The sequence below is a fragment of the Oncorhynchus mykiss genome, chromosome 10 (genome assembly GCF_013265735.2).
Source record: "Oncorhynchus mykiss isolate Arlee chromosome 10, USDA_OmykA_1.1, whole genome shotgun sequence".
Taxonomy (NCBI): Eukaryota; Metazoa; Chordata; class Actinopteri; order Salmoniformes; family Salmonidae; genus Oncorhynchus; species Oncorhynchus mykiss.
The window spans coordinates 1,690,727-1,716,394 of NC_048574.1; the positions used below are offsets into that span (position 1 = coordinate 1,690,727).

At 44.1% G+C, this 25,668-nt stretch overlaps 1 protein-coding gene across 4 annotated transcripts in view; it reads right to left on the bottom strand.

Annotated features, from left to right (window-relative positions):
- LOC110534825 (neurobeachin) overlaps positions 1-25,668 on the bottom strand; it is a 283,558-nt gene that overhangs the window by 93,378 nt on the left and 164,512 nt on the right. For 2 of the 4 annotated variants that reach the window (XM_036989469.1, XM_036989468.1), the window contains exons 1-5: positions 15,087-15,388; positions 13,401-13,823; positions 12,300-12,526; positions 10,414-10,567; positions 4,463-4,486 (exon numbers count right to left, since the gene is read on the bottom strand). In XM_036989469.1, the coding sequence (XP_036845364.1) occupies positions 4,463-4,486; positions 10,414-10,567; positions 12,300-12,526; positions 13,401-13,823; positions 15,087-15,353 (1,095 nt within the window). In that variant the 5' untranslated portion in view covers positions 15,354-15,388. Of the gene's footprint in view, positions 1-4,462; positions 4,487-10,413; positions 10,568-12,299; positions 12,527-13,400; positions 13,824-15,086; positions 15,389-15,577; positions 16,008-22,433; positions 22,627-22,931; positions 23,050-24,039; positions 24,122-24,446; positions 24,556-25,668 lie in introns of those variants that run through there. The other 2 variants (XM_036989471.1, XM_036989470.1) reach the window with 2 other exon arrangements.

Below are 25,668 nucleotides of genomic sequence, written 5' to 3' on the forward strand. Positions count from 1 at the left end.
ACAGTATATCTCTATATCTCTACAGTACATCTCTATATCTCTACAGTACATCTCTATATCTCTCTACAGTACATCTCTATATCTCTCTATAGTACATCTCTATATCTCTCTCTACAGTACATCTTTAAAACTCTCTACAGTACATCTCTATATCTCTCTCTACAGTATATCTCTATATATCTCTACAGTACATCTCTATATCTCTCTCTACAGTATATCTCTATATCTCTCTCTACAGTACATCTCTATATCTCTCTCTACAGTATATCTCTATATATCTCTACAGTATATCTCTATATCTCTCTCTACAGTACATCTCTATATCTCTCTCTACAGTATATCTCTATATCTCTCTCTACAGTACATCTCTATATCTCTACAGTACATCTCTATATCTCTCTCTACAGTACATCTCTATATCTCTCTACAGTACATCTATATATGTCTCTCTACAGTATATCTCTATATCTCTCTCTACAGTACATCTCTATATCTCTCTCTACAGTACATCTCTATATCTCTCTACAGTATATCTCTATATATCTCTCTACAGTACATCTCTATATCTCTCTCTACAGTACATCTTTACATCTCTCTACAGTACATCTCTATATCTCTCTCTACAGTATATCTCTATATATCTCTACAGTACATCTCTATATATCTCTCTCTACAGTATATCTCTATATCTCTCTCTACAGTATATCTCTACATCTCTCTCTACAGTACATCTTTACATCTCTCTACAGTATATCTCTATATCTCTACAGTACATCTCTATATCTCTACAGTACATCTCTATATCTCTACAGTACATCTCTATATCTCTACAGTACATCTCTATATCTCTACAGTACATCTCTATATCTCTACAGTACATCTCTATATCTCTCTATAGTACATCTCTTTATCTCTCTCTACAGTACATCTTTAAAACTCTCTACAGTACATCTCTATATCTCTCTCTACAGTATATCTCTATATATCTCTACAGTACATCTCTATATCTCCCTCTACAGTATATCTCTATATCTCTCTCTACAGTACATCTCTATATCTCTCTCTACAGTACATCTCTATATCTCTCTACAGTACATCTATATATGTCTCTCTACAGTATATCTCTCTCTACAGTATATCTCTATATCTTTCTCTACAGTATATCTCTATATCTCTCTCTACAGTACATCTTTACATCTCTCTACAGTATATCTCTATATCTCTACAGTACATCTCTATATCTCTACAGTACATCTCTATATCTCTACAGTACATCTCTATATCTCTCTACAGTACATCTCTATATCTCTCTATAGTACATCTCTATATCTCTCTCTACAGTACATCTTTTAAACTCTCTACAGTACATATCTATATCTCTCTCTACAGTATATCTCTATATATCTCTACAGTACATCTCTATATCTCTCTCTACAGTATATCTCTATATCTCTCTCTACAGTACATCTCTATATCTCTCTCTACAGTATATCTCTATATATCTCTACAGTATATCTCTATATCTCTCTCTACAGTACATCTCTATATCTCTCTCTACAGTATATCTCTATATCTCTCTCTACAGTACATCTCTATATCTCTACAGTACATCTCTATATCTCTCTCTACAGTACATCTCTATATCTCTCTACAGTACATCTATATATGTCTCGCTACAGTATATCTCTATATCTCTCTCTACAGTACATCTCTATATCTCTCTCTACAGTACATCTTTACATCTCTCTACAGTACATCTCTATATCTCTCTCTACAGTACATCTCTATATCTCTCTCTACAGTACATCTCTATATCTCTCTACAGTATATCTCTATATATCTCTCTACAGTACATCTCTATATCTCTCTCTACAGTATATCTCTATATATCTCTACAGTACATCTCTATATATCTCTCTCTACAGTATATCTCTATATCTCTCTCTACAGTATATCTCTACATCTCTCTCTACAGTACATCTTTACATCTCTCTACAGTATATCTCTATATCTCTACAGTACATCTCTATATCTCTACAGTACATCTCTATATCTCCACAGTACATCTCTATATCTCTACAGTACATCTCTATATCTCTCTACAGTACATCTCTATATCTCTCTATAGTACATCTCTATATCTCTCTCTACAGTACATCTTTAAAACTCTCTACAGTACATCTCTATATCTCTCTCTACAGTATATCTCTATATATCTCTACAGTACATCTCTATATCTCCCTCTACAGTATATCTCTATATCTCTCTCTACAGTACATCTCTATATCTCTCTCTACAGTATATCTCTATATATCTCTACAGTATATCTCTATATCTCTCTCTACAGTACATCTCTATATCTCTCTCTACAGTATATCTCTATATCTCTCTCTACAGTACATCTCTATATCTCTACAGTACATCTCTATATCTCTCTCTACAGTACATCTCTATATCTCTCTACAGTACATCTATATATGTCTCTCTACAGTATATCTCTATATCTCTCTCTACAGTACATCTCTATATCTCTCTCTACAGTACATCTCTATATCTCTCTACAGTATATCTCTATACATCTCTCTACAGTACATCTCTATATCTCTCTCTACAGTACATCTTTACATCTCTCTACAGTACATCTCTATATCTCTCTCTACAGTATATCTCTATATATCTCTACAGTACATCTCTATATCTCTCTCTACAGTATATCTCTATATCTCTCTCTACAGTATATCTCTATATCTCTCTCTACAGTACATCTCTATATCTCTACAGTACATCTCTATATCTCTCTCTACAGTACATCTCTATATCTCTCTACAGTACATCTATATATGTCTCTCTACAGTATATCTCTATATCTCTCTCTACAGTACATCTCTATATCTCTCTCTACAGTACATCTCTATATCTCTATATCTCTCTACAGTACATCTCTATATCTCTCTCTACAGTATATCTCTATATCTCTCTCTACAGTACATCTCTATATCTCTCTCTACAGTACATCTTTACATCTCTCTACAGTACATCTCTATATCTCTCTCTACAGTATATCTCTATATATCTCTACAGTACATCTCTATATCTCTCTCTACAGTATATCTCTATATCTCTCTCTACAGTACATCTCTATATCTCTCTACAGTATATCTCTATATCTCTCTCTACAGTATATCTCTATATCTCTCTCTACAGTACATCTCTATATCTCTCTCTACAGTACATCTCTATATCTCTCTACAGTATATCTCTATATATCTCTCTACAGTACATCTCTATATCTCTCTCTACAGTATATCTCTATATATCTCTACAGTACATCTCTATATCTCTCTCTACAGTATATCTCTATATCTCTCTCTACAGTATATCTCTATATCTCTCTCTACAGTACATCTCTATATCTCTACAGTACATCTCTATATCTCTCTCTACAGTACATCTCTATATCTCTCTACAGTACATCTATATATGTCTCTCTACAGTATATCTCTATATCTCTCTCTACAGTACATCTCTATATCTCTCTCTACAGTACATCTCTATATCTCTATATCTCTCTACAGTACATCTCTATATCTCTCTCTACAGTATATCTCTATATATCTCTCTACAGTACATCTCTATATCTCTCTCTACAGTACATCTTTACATCTCTCTACAGTACATCTCTATATCTCTCTCTACAGTATATCTCTATATATCTCTACAGTACATCTCTATATATCTCTCTACAGTACATCTCTATATCTCTCTCTACAGTACATCTATATATCTCTATCTCTCTACAGTATATCTCTATATCTCTCTCTACAGTACATCTCTATATCTCACTCTACAGTACATCTCTATATATTTCTATATCTCGCTCTACAGTATATCTCTATATCTCTCTCTACAGTATATCTCTATATATCTCTCTACAGTACATCTCTATATCTCTCTCTACAGTATATCTCTATATCTCTCTCTACGGTATATCTATATATCTCTCTCTACAGTATATCTCTATATCTCACTCTACAGTATATCTCTATCTCTCTCTCTCTCTCTCTCTCTGTGATCACTCTCTCTATATCTCTATAATCGTCTGTGATCTATCTATATATGTATCTATCTCTCTCCTGATTTAGGTTAGATATAGAGGGGACACGCTCGGATGGGAGAAGATAATATCTCTCCCTCTCTCTCCTTCAATTCATCTTCTTCTTCTTTTCTCCAGCTCTCTCCTCTCTTCACTGCACTAATGGCTCTGAGTAAGTTCTCTCTTATGGAACTGGACAGAGAACCACATACGTGAACATATACAAGCAGAGACAGTCTAGGAACAGAAGAGTCTAGAAAATGAACAATTTTATGATGTCAGCAAAGCAAATGTTAGTCACAATATCGCTACGCTACAAACAACAGAATGCTAGTGAACGTATATTAAGAAAAAGAAACGGGAACTTACAGTGTTTGCACTGACCTTTGAACTCTGCACAAACAGACAGAAGCAGAAACACAAACGGACGGAGAGGATGAGAGAAAAAACAGAGATAACAGAGAAAGAAAGAGAAAGAAAAAAAATATGATTAATTAAAACAATGAGCAGAACTTAGAAAATCAAGTTAGAATACTTTAGTTTGATTGAGAACTCAAGGTTATAAGGTTTAGGTCAAAATAATTAAAAGTTAAGATATAAACCAATGTAGTATTGTTGTTGAATATAATGAACAAAAAGGAGCCAGAGAGGAAGTAGCACTACCAGGTGTTAAACTGAATATATATTCATAACAAGAGGCGAGTTAAATGGAAATCAGAAAACACGGTCATGCAACCTGATTTGTACCCAACGTGTAAAACCACAGTAACCACTAGATGATACAGTAACCACATTAACCGCTAGATAATACAGTAACCACAGTAACCACTAGATGATACAGTAACCACATTAACCGCTAGATAATACAGTAACCACAGTAACCACTAGATGATACAGTAACCACATTAACCGCTAGATACAGTAACCACAGTAACCACTAGATGATACAGTTACCACAGTAACCACTAGATGATACAGTAACCACATTAACCACTAGATGATACAGTAACCACATTTACCCCTAGATGGTACAGTAACCACATTTACCCCTAGATGGTACAGTAACCACTAGATGGCACAGTAACCACAGTAACCACTAGATGGTACAGTAACCACTAGATTATACAGTAACCACATTAACCACTAGATGATACAGTAACCAAAGTAACCCCTAGATGGTACAGTAACCACATTAACCCCTAGATGGTACAGTAACCACAGTAATCACTATATGGTACAGTAACCACAGTAACCACTAGATGATACAGTAACCACTAGATGATACAGTAACCACTAGATGATACATGATACAGTAACCACAGTAATCACTAGATGGTACGGTAACCACAGTAACCACTAGATGATACAGTAACCACTAGATGATACAGTAACCACTAGATGATACATGATACAGTAACCACTAGATGATACAGTAACTACTAGATGATACATGATACAGTAACCACAGTAACCACTAGATGATACAGTAACCACAGTAACCCCTAGATGGTACAGTAACCACCGTAACTCCTAGATGATACAGTAACCACTAGATGATACAGTAACCACAGTAACCACTAGATGATACAGTAACCACAGTAACCACTAGATGATACAGTAACCACAGTAACCCCTAGATGGTACAGTAACCACCGTAACTCCTAGATGATACAGTAACCACATTAACCACTAGATGGTACAGTAACCGCTAGATGATACAGTAACCACTAGATGATACATGGTACAGTAACCACAGTAACCACTAGATGGTACAGTAACCACAGTAACCCCTAGATGGTACAGTAACCACAGTAACCACTAGATGGTACAGTAACCACAGTAACCACTAGATGGTACAGTAACCACTAGATGATATAGTAACCACAGTAACCACTAGATGATACAGTAACCACTAGATGATACAGTAACCACAAGATGATACATGATACAATAACCACAGTAATCACTAGATGGTACAGTAACCACAGTAACCAGTAGATGATACAGTAACCACTAGATGATACAGTAACTACTAGATGATACATGATACAGTAACCACAGTAACCACTATATGATACAGTAACCACAGTAACCCCTAGATGGTACAGTAACCACATTAACCACTAGATGGTACAGTAACCACTAGATTATACAGTAACCACATTAACCACTAGATGATACAGTAACCAAAGTAACCCCTAGATGGTACAGTAACCACATTAACCCCTAGATGGTACAGTAACCACAGTAATCACTAGATGGTACAGTAACCACAGTAACCACTAGATGATACAGTAACCACTAGATTATACAGTAACCACATTAACCACTAGATGATACAGTAACCAAAGTAACCCCTAGATGGTACAGTAACCACATTAACCCCTAGATGGTACAGTAACCACAGTAATCACTAGATGGTACAGTAACCACATTAACCCCTAGATGGTACAGTAACCATAGTAATCACTAGATGGTACAGTAACCACAGTAACCACTAGATGATACAGTAACCACTAGATTATACAGTAACCACATTAACCACTAGATGGTACAGTAACCACATTAACCACTAGATGGTACAGTAACCACTAGATTATACAGTAACCACATTAACCACTAGATGATACAGTAACCAAAGTAACCCCTAGATGGTACAGTAACCACATTAACCCCTAGATGGTACAGTAACCACAGTAATCACTAGATGGTACAGTAACCACAGTAACCACTAGATGATACAGTAACCACTAGATTATACAGTAACCACATTAACCACTAGATGATACAGTAACCAAAGTAACCCCTAGATGGTACAGTAACCACATTAACCCCTAGATGGTACAGTAACCACAGTAATCACTAGATGGTACAGTAACCACAGTAACCACTAGATGATACAGTAACCACTAGATGATACAGTAACCACTAGATGATACATGATACAGTAACCACAGTAATCACTAGATGGTACAGTAACCACCGTAACTCCTAGATGGTACAGTAACCACAGTAACCACTAGATGGTACAGTAACCACAGTAACCCCTAGATGGTACAGTAACCACAGTAACCACTAGATGATACAGTAACCACTAGATGATACAGTAACTACTAGATGATACATGATACAGTAACCACAGTAACCACTAGATGATACAGTAACCACAGTAACCCCTAGATGGTACAGTAACCACAGTAACCACTAGATGATACAGTAACCACTAGATGATACAGTAACTACTAGATGATACATGATACAGTAACCACAGTAACCCCTAGATGGTACAGTAACCACCGTAACTCCTAGATGGTACAGTAACCACAGTAACCACTAGATGGTACAGTAACCACTAGATGATACAGTAACCACTAGATGATACAGTAACCACAGTAACCACTAGATGATACAGTAACCACAGTAACCCCTAGATGGTACAGTAACCACCGTAACTCCTAGATGATACAGTAACCACAGTAACCACTAGATGGTACAGTAACCACATTAACCACTAGATGGTACAGTAACCACTAGATGATACAGTAACCATTAGATGATACATGGTACAGTAACCACAGTAACCACTAGATGGTACAGTAACCACAGTAACCCCTAGATGGTACAGTAACCACAGTAACCACTAGATGGTACAGTAACCACATTTACCCCTAGATGGTACAGTAACCACTAGATGGTACAGTAACCACAGTAACCACTAGATGATACAGTAACCACAATAACCACTAGATGATACAGTAACCACATTAACCACTAGATGGTACAGTAACCACTAGATGGTACAGTAACCACATTAACCACTAGATGGTACAGTAACCGCTAGATGATACAGTAACCACTAGATGATACATAGTACAGTAACCACTAGATGGTACAGTAACCACAGTAACCCCTAGATGGTACAGTAACCACAGTAACCACCAGATGATACAGTAACCACAGTAACCACTAGATGGTACAGTAACCACAGTAACCACTAGATGATACAGTAACCACAGTAACCACTAGATGGTACAGTAACCACAGTAACCACCAGATGATACAGTAACCACAGTAACCACTAGATGGTACAGTAACCACAATAACCACTAGATGGTACAGTAACCACATTAACCACTAGATGATACAGTAACCACTAGATGGTACAGTAACCACAGTAACCACTAGATGATACAGTAACCACAGTAACCACTAGATGGTACAGTAACCACTAGATGGTACAGTAACCACAGTAACCACTAGATGGTACAGTAACCACAGTAACCACTAGATGGTACAGTAACCACATTAACCACTAGATGATACAGTAACCACAGTAACCACTAGATGATACAGTAACCACATTAACCACTAGATGGTACAGTAACCACTAGATGATATAGTAACCACAGTAACCACTAGATGATTGTGCAATGGCGGACGAGAGGCAATGCCATCATATAAATAAGCTGTACTTTCAAGCATGGCCAAGTAGTACCAGCCGCATGGGCTATAAACCACCAGCACAGAGTAACAACCAGGGGCCTCATTTTCAAAGGTGTAAACCGTAAATCTTTGCATGCGCCAGATTTTCGTGCAGTGGTTGGTATTTATCCATTTTAAAGAAGCAGAAAAATCTATGTATCTCCAAGTATAGCTCAGACCAATGCGTACGCACACCTTCTAGTGGTTGATCAATTATATTGCAAGCAAATATTGTTTTTCTGGGAGGAAATGGAGGTGTTTGATTCAAGGGAAATATAATAATGAATATATATAATATATAATATAAATATAATAATGAATATATATAATATATATAAAATAATGAATTTATATAATATATAATATAAATATAATAATGCCATGCTAATAAAACATTAAAACATATTTATTTAATAATAAAACCACTAGATGACCCCTAGATTTCTGTTGGTAAGAAGTTAGCATAGCAACATGTAGCATCATATATATATTTTATTATATAGGCCAAAATCGCAATTACACTGCAGGACATGTTCATGATGGTTTATTTCCTCTACTCAAATATTAGACTACCATTTACCCATCGCTCATTCAATAGCCAACCACACTCAAAAGAAAATAGGCCGGTAGCCTGTTTTAAATGTTTGACAGTGTGGGTAGGCTACAGTATTGCTGTGCAATAGGAGCGTGACATCATCGTCTATTTAATCTCAGAGCCAATACCAAGGCAGCATAGGAGGGTGACCTCATAGTCTATTTAATCTCAGAGCCAATACCAAGGCAGGATAGGAGGGTGACCTCATAGTTGTTAGGCGCCGAGTGGCCGTTTGGCGCCGAGTGGCCGTTAGGCGTCGAGTGGCCGTTTGGCGCCGAGTGGCCGTTTGGCGCCGAGTGGCCGTTTGGCGCCGAGTGGCCGTTAGGCGCTGAGTGGCTGTTTGGCGCTGAGTGGCTGTTTGGCGCTGAGTAGCTGTTAGGCGCTGAGTGGCTGTTTGGCGCTGAGTGGCTGTTTGGCGCTGAGTGGCTGTCTGGCGCCGAGTGGCTGTCTGGCGCCGAGTGGCTGTTTGGCGCTGAGTGGCTGTTTGGCGCTGAGTGGCTGTTAGGCGCTGAGTGGCTGTTAGGCGCTGAGTGGCTGTCAGGCGCTGAGTGGCTGTTAGGCGCTGAGTGTCTGTTAGGCGCTGCGTGGCTGTTTGGCGCTGAGTGGCTGTTTGGCGCTGAGTGGCTGTTTGGCGCTGAGTGGCTGTTAGCTCCACACTCACTATAGGAGGTATGCATTTTTTTATTTTACACAAATGTGATCAAACTTGCCATTACGCTTTTCTTTTAGGAACCGTCACGGCCCAGTTCCAACACCTCCAAATCACACAGCGAATGAGGGTGTTTTTGTTCCCATAAAAGGTGAATGGAGGGTGTTTTTGTTCCCATAAAAGGTGAATGGAGGGTGTTTTTGTTCCCATAAAAGGTGAATGGAGGGTGTTTTTGTTCCCATAAAAGGTGAATGGAGGGTGTTTTTGTTCCCATAAAAGGTGAATGGAGGGTGTTTTTGTTCCCATAAAAGGTGAATGGAGGGTGTTTTTGTTCCCATAAAAGGTGAATGGAGGGTGTTTTCCAGGCAGGAATGTAATGCTCGTTCACAAGCGCACAAATATAGTTCTGATTTATCAATGAAAACATGCGTACATGTTGCGTACGACACAGTTTGATAAATCCCAGTAACATGTTGCCAGAATTTACAGAGAAATGTATGCACGTTTGATAAATGAGGCCCCAGGTCTGATCAACATGAGTCGTCCTGCAGTTTCCCTCCCCACCAAAAGGGGGCAGCAGTGAGCCACACTTACAGAGGGGGAGGTGGCAGCAGAGAGTAGAGGAAGGATTCCTCCACAGGCGATAATGATGTTGTCGACCATCTGAGAGATGAGATGAATGGTGTTGTGGACAAAGATGATGTTCTCATTGCTGTTCACAAAGTCCATCACTGACTTGGTCGAATGGCTGGAGAGAGGAGAGGAGAGGAGAGGAGAGGAGAGGAGAGGAGAGGAGAGGAGAGGAGAGGAGAGGAGAGGAGAGGAGAGGAGAGGAGAGGAGAGGAGAGGAGAGGAGAGCAAGGGAGAGGAGAGGAGAGGAGAGGAGAGGAGAGGAGGGGAGAGGAGAGGAGAGGAGAGGAGAGGAGAGGAGAGGAGAGGAGAGGAGAGGAGAGGAGAGGAGAGGAGAGCAGGGGAGAGAGGAAAGGAAGCGAGAAGATGGAACATGGGAGAGAGGAGATAGTGAGGGGTTAATAATATACTGTTTTACACTAGGGGGATGATACGCCTCCAGGTAATTTTCTGTGTCATTGTCTGCACCTGCTAGTCATTTTGACATAATTCCTTATATCCCGGAAGGCATGATTCCACAGAGTAACTATTTTCTTACAAACACTTTCATTGAGCTTCCATCATTCCCTCTGAAAGACTGCCTGCTGAGAAAATATTTTGTAAATGTAATTCGTTATTCATTTCATGTATCTTGATCTTGTTAATCTGACCTACTGTATAATACGTAACATGTATTGACTACGGGGAGTGAGTAAATCATATTTTGAATTTTCACTACATTTTTTATGGAGTATTGTGTGTACATTGGTAAAAAATAATAATATTTGAAACATTTTCAATTCAGGCTGAAAAATGTGGAATAAGTTTCCCCCCCAATCAATCTACACGCAACACCCCATAATGACATCACAATACCCCATACTGACATCACAATACCCCATACTGACATCACAATACCCCATAATGACATCACAATACCCAATACTGACATCACAATACCCCATAATGACATCACAATACCCCATAATGACACCACAATACCCCATACTGACATCACAATACCCCATACTGACATCACAATACCCCATAATGACATCACAGTACCCCATAATGACATCACAATACCCCATACTGACATCACAATACCCCATAATGACATCACAATACCCCATAATGACATCACAATACCCCATAATGACATCACAATACCCCATACTGACATCACAATACCCCATAACGACATCACAATATCCCATACTGACATCACAATACCCCATACTGACATCACAATACCCCATAATGACACCACAATACCCCATAATGACATCACAATACCCCATACTGACATCACAATACCCCATACTGACATCACAATACCCCATACTGACATCACAATACCCCATACTGACATCACAATACCCCATACTGACATCACAACACCCCATACTGACATCACAATACCCCATACTGACATCACAATACCCCATACTGACATCACAATACCCCATACTGACATCACAATACCCCATACTGACATCACAATACCCCATACTGACATCACAATACCCCATACTGACATCACATTACCCCATACTGACATCACAATACCCCATACTGACATCACAATACCCCATAATGACATCACAATACCCCATACTGACATCACAAGACCCCATACTGACATCACAAGACCCCATACTGACATCACAAGACCCCATACTGACATCACAATACCCCATACTGACATCACAATACCCCATACTGACATCACAATACCCCATACTGACATCACAAGACCCCATACTGACATTACAATACCCCATAATGACATCATTATGGATGGATTATGTCGAGACAAATGAGAAATGCTCACTAACATGGACGTAAACAAACAGTCCGACCACCCTCACCTCCTCCACACGTGCACGTCGGTCTCCAGGGCGAACAGCAGGTCTGTGAGGAGGCGCTGATGCATGGGCGACCACTTAAACTCTGGGATACGGAACATGGTGGTGCGAGGCCCGGGGCTGAACTGGCGTCGCTGCTCCTCCGTCATGGGTTCTGTCATCATCCCTCTAAAGGCCAGGTCCACACGCAGGTCACGCTCTGACTGGGCCGCCGGATGACCACGGAGTGCCTGTTGGGGGAAGTAGAGAGACAGGTTACGCTCCGACTGGGTCGCCGTATGACCACGGAGTGCCTGTAGGGGGAAGTAGAGAGACAGGTTATGCTCCGACTGGGTCGCCGTATGACCACGGAGTGCCTGTAGGGGGAAGTAGAGAGACAGGTTACGCTCCGACTGGGTCGCCGTATGACCACGGAGTGCCTGCAGGGGGAAGTAGAGAGACAGGTTATGCTCCGACTGGGTTGCCGTATGACCACGGAGTGCCTGTAGGGGGAAGTAGAGAGACAGGTTATGCTCCGACTGGGTCGCCGTATGACCACGGAGTGCCTGTAGGGGGAAGTAGAGAGACAGGTCACCCTCTGACTGGGCCGCCGGACGACCGTGGAGCACCTGTAGGGAGGAAGGTAAAGGAATGGTGGTAAACTAGAAACAATAACAGCTGAATTGGTTAACTACAATTGCTAGCCTAACAACAATATCTGTGTTAGCCAGCTGTGTTAGCCAGCTGTGTTATCCAACAGTGTTAGCCAGCTGTGTTAGCCAGCTGTGTTATCCAGCTGTGTTATCCAGCTGTGTTAGCCAGCTGTGTTAGCCAACAGTGTTAGCCAGCTGTGTTAGCCAACAGTGTTAGCCAGCTGTGTTAGCCAACAGTTTTAGCCAGCTGTGTTAGCCAGCTGTGTAAACATTAGCTTAGATCAGTCTCTCAGTTATTGAAGACATGGCTAAGTACAGTAGCAATTGAGTTATCTAACTTGGTTTAAAACATTTTTTCTTATTCCATTTTATTTTATTGTTTTACATTTATTTCACTTGGCAAGTCAGTTAAGATCTAATTCTTGTTTACAATAACGGCCTACATTTGAGGTAAGATATTTCTGTCACCCACCTGAGTAGTAGCGGTGGTCTGTATCTTCTCCATCTCTTTGTCCTTCCCATCATCAGATCTTTCTGTATCAGATGTGGTGCTAGCCGCGTCACCTCCAGCCTTACCCCCCGCCACCTCTCCATCTGCCCCAGACGGGACCTCTACCTCTGGGTAGCCCTGGATCTCAGCTGCCTGGCTCTCTCTCTGGGCGATGGAGCTGATGTCAGCCAGGGGGCTCTGGATATTGAAGGGCCCGTCTTCGGGGAGCCCTCCATGGGCTTGGCTCAGTTCTGAGCCTCCGCATGAGGTCATGTGGGCCAGAAGACTCAGGTCATCGCTGGGGCAGGTGGAGGAGTGGACGGGGCCTGAGGAGAGGGGCTGGTCCGGGCTGGGAAGGACCAGGGGTTCTGTGGAAGCCAGCGCTGGAAGAAGCTTCTCATCAACCTTAAAAAGATAAGATAGAAAGACAATTCAGCAAGTCTCTCCAAGACTCCAACCCTGTTCCTGGAGAGATACCCTCCTGTAGGTTTTAACTCCAACCCTGTTTCTGGAGAGAGACCCTCCTGTAGGTTGTAACTCCAACCCTGTTCCTGGAGAGATACCTTCCTGTAGGTTTTAACTCCAACCCTGTTCCTGGAGAGAGACCCTCCAATAGGTTGTAACTTCAACCCTGTTCCTGGAGAGATACCCCCCTGTAGGTTTTAACTCCAACCCTGTTCCTGGAGAGCTACCCTCCTGTAGGTTTTAACTCCAACCCTGTTTCTGGAGAGCTACCCCCCTGTAGGTTTTAACTCCAACCCTGTTCCTGGAGAGAAACCCTCCTGTAGGTTTTAACTCCAACCCTGTTTCTGGAGAGCTACCCCCCTGTAGGTTTTAACTCCAACCCTGTTCCTGGAGAGCTACCCTCCTGTAGGTTTTAATTAAAGACTAACAATGCCTGGTGCTTATTAATTATTGAAAATACTGTAACAATGCCTGGTGCTTATTCATTAATTAAAATACTGTAACAATGCCTGGTGCTTATTCATTAATTAAAATACTGTAACAATGCCTGGTGCTTATTCATTAATTAAAATACTGTAACAATGCCTGGTGCTTATTCATTAATTAAAATACTGTAACAATGCCTGGTGCTTATTCATTAATTAAAATACTGTAACAATGCCTGGTGCTTATTCATTAATTAAAATACTGTAACAATGCCTGGTGCTTATTCATTAATTAAAATACTGTAACAATGCCTGGTGCTTATTCATTAATTAAAATACTGTAACAATGCCTGGTGCTTATTCATTAATTAAAATACTGTAACAATGCCTGGTGCTTATTCATTAATTAAAATACTGTAACAATGCCTGGTGCTTATTCATTAATTAAAATACTGTAACAATGCCTGGTGCTTATTCATTAATTAAAATACTGTAACAATGCCTGGTGCTTATTCATTAATTAAAATACTGTAACAATGCCTGGTGCTTATTCATTAATTAAAATACTGTAACAATGCCTGGTGCTTATTCATTAATTAAAATACTGTAACAATGCCTGGTGCTTATTCATTAATTAAAATACTGTAACAATGCCTGGTGCTTAATACATCTGCGGTGTTTTGACCCCATTACATTGTTCTTCAAACCAAATCCATTAGTAACATTGATGTGAAATAACATAATATTCCTACAACAAAACCACATCTTTAACCTCTACCTTGCTGAAGTGGAATCCTCTGTTGTTCGGGACGCTGTCCTTCTCGTCAGCGAGGGTGATGAGCGGACCCATGTTCCCATCATCCTCCATGGTGTCAGGCCCCGCCCCCGTGACCACCGTGTCATCTTTAGGCACCAGGTTACTGTGGTTGCCATTCAGCTTCCGCACCACGACACAGTAGGCGCTGTCCAACAGGGAGTCTACCTCCACCAGGGGTCCGTTCCCCATCCTTCCTCCTCCTATCCCTCCTCCACCCAGTCCCTCCATCCTTCCTCCTATCCCTCCTCCACCCAGTCCCTCCATCCTTCCTCCTCCAATCCCTCCTATCCCTCCTCCACCCAGTCCCTCCATCCTTCCTCCTCCAATCCCTCCCATCCCTCCTCCACCCAGTCCCTCCATTCTCCCTCCTCCTATCCCTCCTCCACCCAGTCCCTCCATCCTCCGTCCTCCTATCCCTCCAATCCCTCCTCCACCCAGTCCCTCCATCCCACCTCTTCCCACCGTCCCTTCCGGGGATAGATCCAGGTCATCTAATTTGACCTCCGTAGCTTCCACCTTTTCCGCCTTGATATCCACCAGGAGGTCATGAACTTCGACCCTTTCCCCTGACCCCTGCTCCCCAGGGGTCAACGCCTCCCCGTTGGGTCCTTTCGTCTCCACCCCTCCCTCAGCGAGCAGGTTCCTGGAATCCACTCCTCCTCCCTCTCCGTACTCGGCCTCGCTTTCTGGGGTCTGCGTCTGTGAGTGGTCGTCCAGCTCGCGGATCTCCAGGTTGCCGTTGACGACGGGGGCGGGCGTGGCCGAGAGGCCGGAGATGGTGGAGACGGAACCTTTCTTTCCCTTCTTGATGTTCTCCTCCTCCTGTCGCTGGTACTCCTCGTACATCTTAGCCAGGTACTCCTTATGGGCCTCGTACGTTACCTATGGAAGAGACATGATCAATAACTAATAATCAATAACATCTTAGCCAGAGTTAGCGCACGCACGCACATACACACACACACACACACAACAGGGCAAATTCTGAATTGAATTGAATTCAAACAATGAATTTGAATTACATTTTAATTGGCCACCACCCTCAGGAAGCATCATTTTAATTGAATTTGAAGGAAGTAGAATTTAAATCAAACCAATTCAACTGAGAAATGAAAAATTAATGTGTCATTCATTTAACAAATCTTTTATCAAAAGGATATAGGACTTAGAATACAGATATTACTGATAATAACTCAAAGATGTCAAACTGATTTTCTTTTTCTTTGTCATGACATTGTAGCAGTGTTTGATCTAATGCATTCTGGGAAATGTATTTTTTTTCTTCTGATATTTAAAAACATATAAGAGAATTATGAATTATTAGAGACAACCCACAACATGATAGTTTTAGGAGAAAGAGTTTTAAAAATAAAAATGTTTCATCATTATGTTGCATGGTATGGATCCAGACATTACGTCAATATAAACATGTCTATGGTAAGGAATGAGACATTTGAATTCCATAGCATTTTATTGAATACAATTCTACTTCCTTTAATTACATTTACATGTTAGTCATTTAGCTCTTATCCAGAACGACTTACAGTTAGGGCATCCATCTTAAGACAGCTAAGTGAGACGACCACAGTACGTTTCCTCAAAGTATCAGCAAATTCAGAGCTTTTCGTTTGTTCTCGGGTCTGTGGGATTATTTAAGATACTGTTTGAAGAGGAGGGGATTTCAGATGTTTTCAGAAGATGGGCAGGAACTCTGCCATTCTCGTTTCAACTGATTCCACTATTAGCCGGGACGAAGAAGAGCTTGGCCTGGACTGCCCATCTTTAGAGGTGGGAGGGCCAAGAGACCAGAGAAGAGCTTGGCCTGGGCTGCCCTCCTTTAGAGGTGGGAGGGCCAAGAGACCAGAGAAGAGCTTGGCCTGGGCTGCCCTCCTTTAGATGAGGGAGGACCAAGCGACCAGAGGAGTGCTTGGTTTGGGGTGTAGAGTTTGATCAGAGCCTGAAGGTAGGGAGGGGCAGTTCCTCTTGCTGTTCCGTAGGTAAGCACCATGGTCTAGTAGTGGATGTGAACTTCAACTAGAAGCCAGTGGAGTGTGCGGAGGAGCAGGGTGACATGGGAGAACTTGGGAAGGTTGAACACCAGGCGGGCAGCAGCGTTCTGGATAAGTTGCAGGGGGTGTTTGATGGCACAACCCGGGGAACTGAGTTGCAGTAGACGACAAGCGCGCCTGGACAAGGACCTGCGCCACTTCCTGCCTGAGGAAAGGTCGTACTCTGTGGATGCAGGAGCGAGTCACTGCTGACGTTGGCAGAGAATGACAGGATGTTTGTGTCCAGGGTCAGGCCAAGGTTCTTTGCACTCTGGGAGGGGTACCATGGAGTTTTAAATATATATATTTAGGGGGCAGCTTTAACATTGTAGATAGATGGTGGGTTCTATCAATGTCATTATTTTCATCATTTTCAATCCCCCATATATATATTTACTTGTATTTTTTCAAACTCTACCTCACCTCCACTAATTGGAGTAAACTAACAATCAAAAAATACATAGGCTTCTATTCACAGTTTATACATGCGATGCCTTTTACATGAGTTATCTCTTTATTTTCTCATCCTACCCTTCAGTTATCCTCAACCCCTCCCATCGTGTCTCTAAAACCTTTCCAGACTTCTACTTGCCAAATATATATTTTTAACTGTACTGTGACGTTTCACAAAAAAGTTCTGAACCATTCTATACGTTTCCATAGATTCTGAATGAAAGATGGAACGCATTAACTAAAATATACTATGATTTTATTGATCGACTGACCATTCATTACTAGTCACTCAGCAGCGCCATTTGCAAAGATAATATTGAGTAAATGTTATGATTTTTTCCCAGCTAGTCCTGATCCTGCGATCCAAAAAACAAACTACAATACATATGGGTAGTATCAAAACAAGTGATTCTGCATCTTCGCAGGTAAATATTCAGAGCTGATTGGCTGTATCCCCCCCCCCCCCCGCCCCGCCCCCGTATACAGAACATAACATTCTATTGGTTGCAAGAATTTTGTAGAATCATTTAAAATGGAAAAAACTCAAAGTTTTGGAGAGAAAAAAAAAATCAAAGTTTATAAACACTTTGCCATGGAATCAGCACATCAAAAATCTCTTCACAGCTACTTTGCAACCTGTATGGTGCAGCTGTCAATATGCTGGTCTTTAAATTAAACTGGTATACTTTTTTAACCAATTTTGTTCTTTAATGCAGGGCCGACATAAACGTTCCATACCTTCTCCCTTCCTCCATTTTTTTGTGGTAATGCAGCAATCAGTTGGTTGTCATTTTGGACAGAGCAGAAATGTCCATATATTTCTGTTGGCTGCATATGTTACATAACTCCACCAGTCCAATTTACTTTACCATTTACAAAGATTATAACGTTTAAACAAAATAAATCTCAAAAAATCTGGTTTATTTTTTTTCAATGAGTATATTTGAGTTTATCCATAATATTTAACTGAAATTGCAACCAGCTTTCTATGGCTTGTATTAAAAATAGTGATATTTTTGGAGATTATTTTTAAATAACTGGACATGAGAAGTTGTAGAAGTTGCTATGAGGTCCATCCTCATAGCAGTGATAGGAGAGACCATGAGAGGTTATGACAGAGCTGAGTGATTTGGTCTATAGAGAGAAGAAGAGAGGGACTAGAACCGAGCCCTGGGGGACACCAGTAGTGAGAGTATGTGGTGCAGACACAGATCCTCTCCACATCACCTGGTAGGAGGGGCCTGCTAGGTAGGATGTAATCCAGGAGTGAGTAGAGACTGAGACATCCAGCCCTGAGAGGGTGGAGCCTGAGACGCCCAGCCCTGAGAGGGTGGAGAGGAGGATCTGATAGAGCCTGAGTCTCCCAGCCCTGAGAGGGTGGAGAGGAGGATCTGATAGAGCCTGAGTCTCCCAGCCCTGAGAGGGTGGAGAGGAGGATCTGATAGAGCCTGAGACGCCCAGCCCTGAGAGGGTGGAGAGGAGGATCTGATAGAGACTGAGACATCAAGCCCTGAGAGGGTGGAGCCTGAGACGCCCAGCCCTGAGATGGTGGAGAGGAGGATCTGATAGAGCCTGAGACGCCCAGCCCTGAAAGGGTGGAGAGGAGGATCTGATAGAGCCTGAGACGTCCAGCCCTGAGAGGGTGGAGCCTGAGACGCCCAGCCCCGAGAGGGTGGAGAGGAGGATCTGATAGAGCCTGAGACGCCCAGCCCTGAGAGGGTGGAGAGGAGGATCTGATAGAGCCTGAGACGCCCAGCCCTGAGAGGGTGGAGAGGAGGATCTGATAGAGCCTGAGTCTCCCAGCCCTGAGAGGGTGGAGAGGATCTGATAGAGACTGAGACGCCCAGCCCTGAGAGGGTGGAGAGGAGGCAGAGCCTGAGACGTCCAGCCCTGAGAGGGTGGAAAGGAGGATCTAATAGAACCTGAGACGCCCAGCCCTGAGAGGGTTGAGCCTGAGACACCCAGCCCTGAGATGGTGGAGAGGAGGATCTGATAGAGCCTGAGACGCCCAGCCTGAGAGGGTGGAGAGGAGGCAGAGCCTGAGACGTCCAGCCCTGAGAGGGTGGAAAGGAGGATCTAATAGAACCTGAGACGCCCAGCCCTGAGAGGGTGGAGAGGAGGATCTGATAGAGCCTGAGACACCTAGCCCTGAGAGGGTGGAGAGGAGGCAGAGCCTGAGACACCCAGCCCTGAGAGGGTGGACAGGAGGATCTGATAGAATCTGAGACACCCAGCCCTGAGAGGGTGGACAGGAGGATCTGATAGAACCTGAGAGACCCAGCCCTGAGAGGGTGTACAGGAGGATCTGATAGAACCTGAGACACCCAGCACTGAGAGGGTGGACAGGAGGATCTGATAGAGCCTGAGATACCCAGCCCTGAGAGGGTGAACAGGAGGATCTGATAGAGCCTGAGACACCCAGCCCTGAGAGGGTGGACAGGAGGATCTGATAGAGCCTGAGATACCCAGCCCTGAGAGGGTGGACAGGAGGATCTGATAGAGCCTGAGACACCCAGCCCTGAGAGGGTGGACAGGAGGATCTGATAGAGCCTGAGACACCCAGCCCTGAGAGGGTGGACAGGAGGATCTGATAGAGCCTGAGACACCTAGCCCTGAGAGGGTGGACAGGAGGATCTGATAGAGCCTGAGACACCCAGCCCTGAGAGGGTGAACAGGAGGATCTGATAGAGCCTGAGACACCTAGCCCTGAGAGGGTGGACAGGAGGATCTGATAGAGCCTGAGACACCTAGCCCTGAGAGGGTGGACAGGAGGATCTGATAGAGCCTGAGACACCCAGCCCTGAGAGGGTGAACAGGAGGATCTGATAGAGCCTGAGACACCTAGCCCTGAGAGGGTGGACAGGAGGATCTGATAGAGCCTGAGACACCCAGCCCTGAGAGGGTGAACAGGAGGATCTGATAGAGCCTGAGACACCTAGCCCTGAGAGGGTGGACAGGAGGATCTGATAGAGCCTGAGACACCTAGCCCTGAGAGGGTGGACAGGAGGATCTGACGAAGGCAGCGGATAGGATCTGACGGTTCACGGTGTCAAAGGCAACGGATAGGATCTAGGAGGATGAGAACAGAGTCAGCTTGTGGCACAGAGGAGAGCAGAGATCTCGGTTCAGTGACTCGTCTTGAAGCCTGACTGATTAGAGTCAAGAAGATCGTTCTGAGAGAGAAACGAGAGAGTTGGTCAGAGGACGGAAACGCTCAAGTGTTCTGGAAAGAAAACAAAGAAGGGATGTAGTTTTTGAAGTCAGAGGGTTTGAGAGTCGGTTTCTTGAGGAGGGGAGCGACTCGGGACATCTTGAAGTCAGAGGGGTTGAGAGTTGGTTTCTTGAGGAGGGGAGCGACTCGGGACATCTTGAAGTCAGAGGGGTTGAGAGTCGGTTTCTTGAGGAGGGGAGCGACTCGGGACATCTTGAAGTCAGAGGGGTTGAGAGTCGGTTTCTTGAGGAGGGGAGCGACTCGGGACATCTTGAAGTCAGAGGTGTTGAGAGTCGGTTTCTTGAGGAGGGGAGCGACTCGGGACATCTTGAAGTCAGAGGGGTTGAGAGTCGGTTTCTTGAGGAGGGGAGCGACTCGGGACATCTTGAAGTCAGAGGGGTTGAGAGTCGGTTTCTTGAGGAGGGGAGCGACTCGGGACATCTTGAAGTCAGAGGGGTTGAGAGTCGGTTTCTTGAGGAGGGGAGCGACTCGGGACATCTTGAAGTCAGAGGTGTTGAGAGTCGGTTTCTTGAGGAGGGGAGCGACTCGGGACATCTTGAAGTCAGAGGTGTTGAGAGTCGGTTTCTTGAGGAGGGGAGCGACTCGGGACATCTTGAAGTCAGAGGGGTTGAGAGTCGGTTTCTTGAGGAGGGGAGCGACTCGGGACATCTTGAAGTCAGAGGGGTTGAGAGTCGGTTTCTTGAGGAGGGGAGCGACTCGGGACATCTTGAAGTCAGAGGGGTTGAGAGTCGGTTTCTTGAGGAGGGGAGCGACTCGGGACATCTTGAAGTCAGAGGTGTTGAGAGTCGGTTTCTTGAGGAGGGGAGCGACTCGGGACATCTTGAAGTCAGAGGGGTTGAGAGTCGGTTTCTTGAGGAGGGGAGCGACTCGGGACATCTTGAAGTCAGAGGTGTTGAGAGTCGGTTTCTTGAGGAGGGGAGCGACTCGGGACATCTTGAAGTCAGAGGGGTTGAGAGTCGGTTTCTTGAGGAGGGGCGCGACTCGGGACATCTTGAAGTCAGAGGGGGTGAGAGTCGGTTTCTTGAGGAGGGGAGCGACTCGGGACATCTTGAAGTCAGAGGGGTTGAGAGTCGGTTTCTTGAGGAGGGGAGCGACTCGGGACAGTTTGAAGTCAGAGGGAATGCAGCCAGTGGTCAGGGAGGAAATGAGGGAAGTGAGGAATAGGGAGGAGGGGATGGAGGAGGGGATGGAGGAGGGAGGAGGGGATGGAGGAGGGGATGGAGGAGGGAGGAGGGGATGGAGGAGGGGATGGAGGAGGGAGGAGGGGATGGAGGAGGGGATGGAGGAGGGAGGAGGGGATGGAGGAGGGAGGAGGGGATGGAGGAGGGAGGAGGGGATGGAGGAGGGGATGGAGTCTAGTGGGCAGGTAGTTGGGCGTTCAGACCTCACTAGTTACAGGATGTCATCTAGAGGGGAGAAAGAGGTCAAGGAGTAGGGTAGTTCTGGGGGGGGGGAGAAGGTAGAAAAGAGTTTCAAATTCAATTTAAATACTGCTTCCTGTGGGACGTGACCAATTAAATCCACCCCCCCACACACACACACACACACACCAACTCCTACACAGTGTGTGTTTACCTTGGAGTGAGCGATGGACAACGTATCCACCCAGACCCTCCACCCCCCCCACTCATACTTGATGGCGTGGTAGAGCAGGATCCTGAAGATGTTATAGACCATCTCTGCTATCTTCTGTTCCTCTGGGCTCTTGGGGTTGATGTAACCCAGACTGAACATCCAGTCCTGCCACACTGAACACTGCAACAGACACCTAGAGACAGACAATATATCATCAATAATATTCATACTGATCTATAATGCCGTTAGGGTTGATGTAACCCAGACTGACAACCTAGAGATGGACAAGTTAACATCTCAACTATTCATAGGGTGTGTGTGTTCTTTCCTGTGTGTGAGTGTGTGTGTGAGTGTGTGCGTGTGCGCGTGTGTGTGTGTGTGTGTGTGGTGTGTGTGTGTGTGTGTGTGTGTGTGTGTGTGTGAGTGTGTGTGAGAGTGTGTGTGTGTGTGTGTGTGTGTGTGTGTGTGTGTGTGTGTGGTGTGTGTGTGTGTCCTCACCGTCTGTTCTCTCGGCTGCTGCTGAACAGTTTGATCATGTCAGACAGGAACAGTGTCTTGACCTCCATCAGTTCAGGACTACAGCTCTTCAACAAGGTCGCTACCACCTTCAAAATCACTGAAAGAGAGGGAGGAGGGGGGGAGAGGGGAGGAGAGGAGAGGAGAGGAGGGAGAGAGAGGAGAGGAGGGAGAGGAGACAGGGAGGGAGAGAGAGGAGAGGAGGGAGAGGAGACAGGGAAGCAGAGAGAGTAGGGAGGGGGGAGAGAGAGTAGGGAGGGGGGAGAGAGAGAGAGGAGAGGGAGGAGGGAGAGAGAGAGGAGAAGAGGGAGAGGAGGGAGATAGAGAGGAGAGGAGGGAGGGGGGAGGGAGAGGAAGAGGAGGGAGAGAGAGGAGAGGGAGGAAGATGAGAGGATGGAGGAGGGGGAGAGGAGGGAGAGCGAGGAGAGGAGGCAGGAGGGAGGGGGGAGAGCAGAGGAGGGAGAGGAGACGGGGTAGGAGGGAGAGAGAGGAGAGGAGGGGGGAGAAGGAGAAGAGGGAGAAGAGACGAGGGAGAAGTTGTTACCACCTTCAGACTAATAGCACAGAGAAACAGATAGTGTATCTTAATTTGATCATCCTGATGTTACACAGCAGAAAATATGGATCAGTAGACTAGACTAAACTAGTTGATGATGAAGAACTTGGATCAGTAGACTAGACTAGTTGATGATGAAGAACATGGATCAGTAGACTAGACTAGTTGATGATGAAGGACATGGATCAGTAGACTAGACTAGTTGATGATGAAGAACATAGATCAGTAGACTAGACTAGTTGATGATGAAGGACATGGATCAGTAGACTAGACTAGTTGATGATGAAGAACATAGATCAGTAGACTAAACTAGTTGATGATGAAGGACATGGATCAGTAGACTAAACTAGTTGATGATGAAGGACATGGATCAGTAGACTAGACTAGTTGATGATGAAAGAAAGAAAGAAAGAACACAGACAGACAGACAGACAGACAGACAGACAGACAGACAGACAGACAGACAGACAGACAGGCAGACAGGCAGGCAGACAGACGTATAGTGGGAGAGAAGGTGGAGAAGAGTGGACTTACTGGGGTTCTGTATCTTGACGGTGGAGTCAGGTTCTGGGTGGGGCTTGTGGACTACCTGGGTACACACCTGTTCTGTCAGAATCTACAGTGGCGGAGAGTGACAGGTGTCAATCAAACATGACATGTGTCAATCAAACTTCACCAGCACAAGACACATCGTTTTCAGATACTACAGGAAAAGTTAATATAGAGGTACATGAGAAGTTACTGTGATGACATACAGTGCAGTGTGAGTGAGTGAGTGAGTGAGTGTGTTACCTACCTCGTGTAGTGTGTTACCTACCTTGTAGAGTGTGTTCTCTACCTCGTAGAGCGTGTTCTCTACCTCGTAGAGCGTGTTCCCTACCTCGTAGTGTGTGTACCCTACCTCGTAGTGTGTACCCTACCTCGTAGAGCGTGTTACCTACCTCGTAGAGTGTGTTGTAGGTTGTGACGCTGACGGTGTTGGTGTGGATCATCAGCCTCTCTCCCAGCAGGGTGAACAGGCTGTGTGTGTGCATGATCTCCACTTTCCTCCTGCGCACACACACACACACGCGCACACACACACACACACACACACGCACACACGCACACGCGCACACACACAAAACAAATGTCACAGTGAGTAACAAATAATAGCGAAATGATGAACTCATCAGATCCTCAACACACACACACATACCACATACAGTCTGTCTCTGTCAGAGGCCTTTTCACCGCCTGGCCAAGAAAGGAGACAGCTAGAGGTGCTGTCAGTCACCATGGCCACCGGGGGATGAAGGGCGTGATAAATGAGAACAACCAACTGTCCCAGCCAACAGTACGTCACCATGACAACTACCGTACACTCCAAAACACCAGATCATCCAGCAGAGATCTCCTCTCCCATCTCCTCCTCTCCTCTCTCCTCCTCACCTCACCTCACCTCTCCTCTCCTCTCCTCTCCTCCCATCTCCTCTCCTCTCCCCTCCCCTCCTCTCCTCTCCCATCTCCTCCCCTCTCCTCCCCTCTCCCCTCCTCTCCTCTCCTCTCCTCTCCCCTCCTCACCTCCTCATTCAGACTGTGACAGCATATCATTACATCAGCATATAGTGGGTGACAGAGAGAGATTTGGATTGGATGAATTAATGAATGGAATGTGGATGACTCTCAACTGACACTTGAGCCACTAGTCAATGAGAATGTTAGGTGACCTATCTATCTATCTAGCCAGCCAGCCAGCCAGCCAGCCAGCCAGCCAGCCAGCCAGCCAGCCAGCCAGCCAGCCAGCCAGCCAGCCTCACTAGTCAATGAGAATGTTAGGTGACCTATCCAATTCAATTCAAGGGCTTTATTGGCATGGGAAACGTGTTAACATTGCCAAAGCAAGTGAAGTAGATAATAAACAAAAGTGAAATAAACAATAAAAATGAACAGTAAACATTACACTCACAGAAGTTCCAAAAGAATAAAGACATTACACATGTCATACTATGTCTATATACAGTGGTGTAATAATGTACACATGGTTAATGTACAAAAGGGAAAATAAATAAACATTCAAGGTAATTGGAGAATCCAGTGGGTTCTGGTCGTCTTTAATAGTTGATTCTAAGATTTGTATTTGATCATGTATATGTTTTTGCTCTTTATTCTTTGTTATAGAGC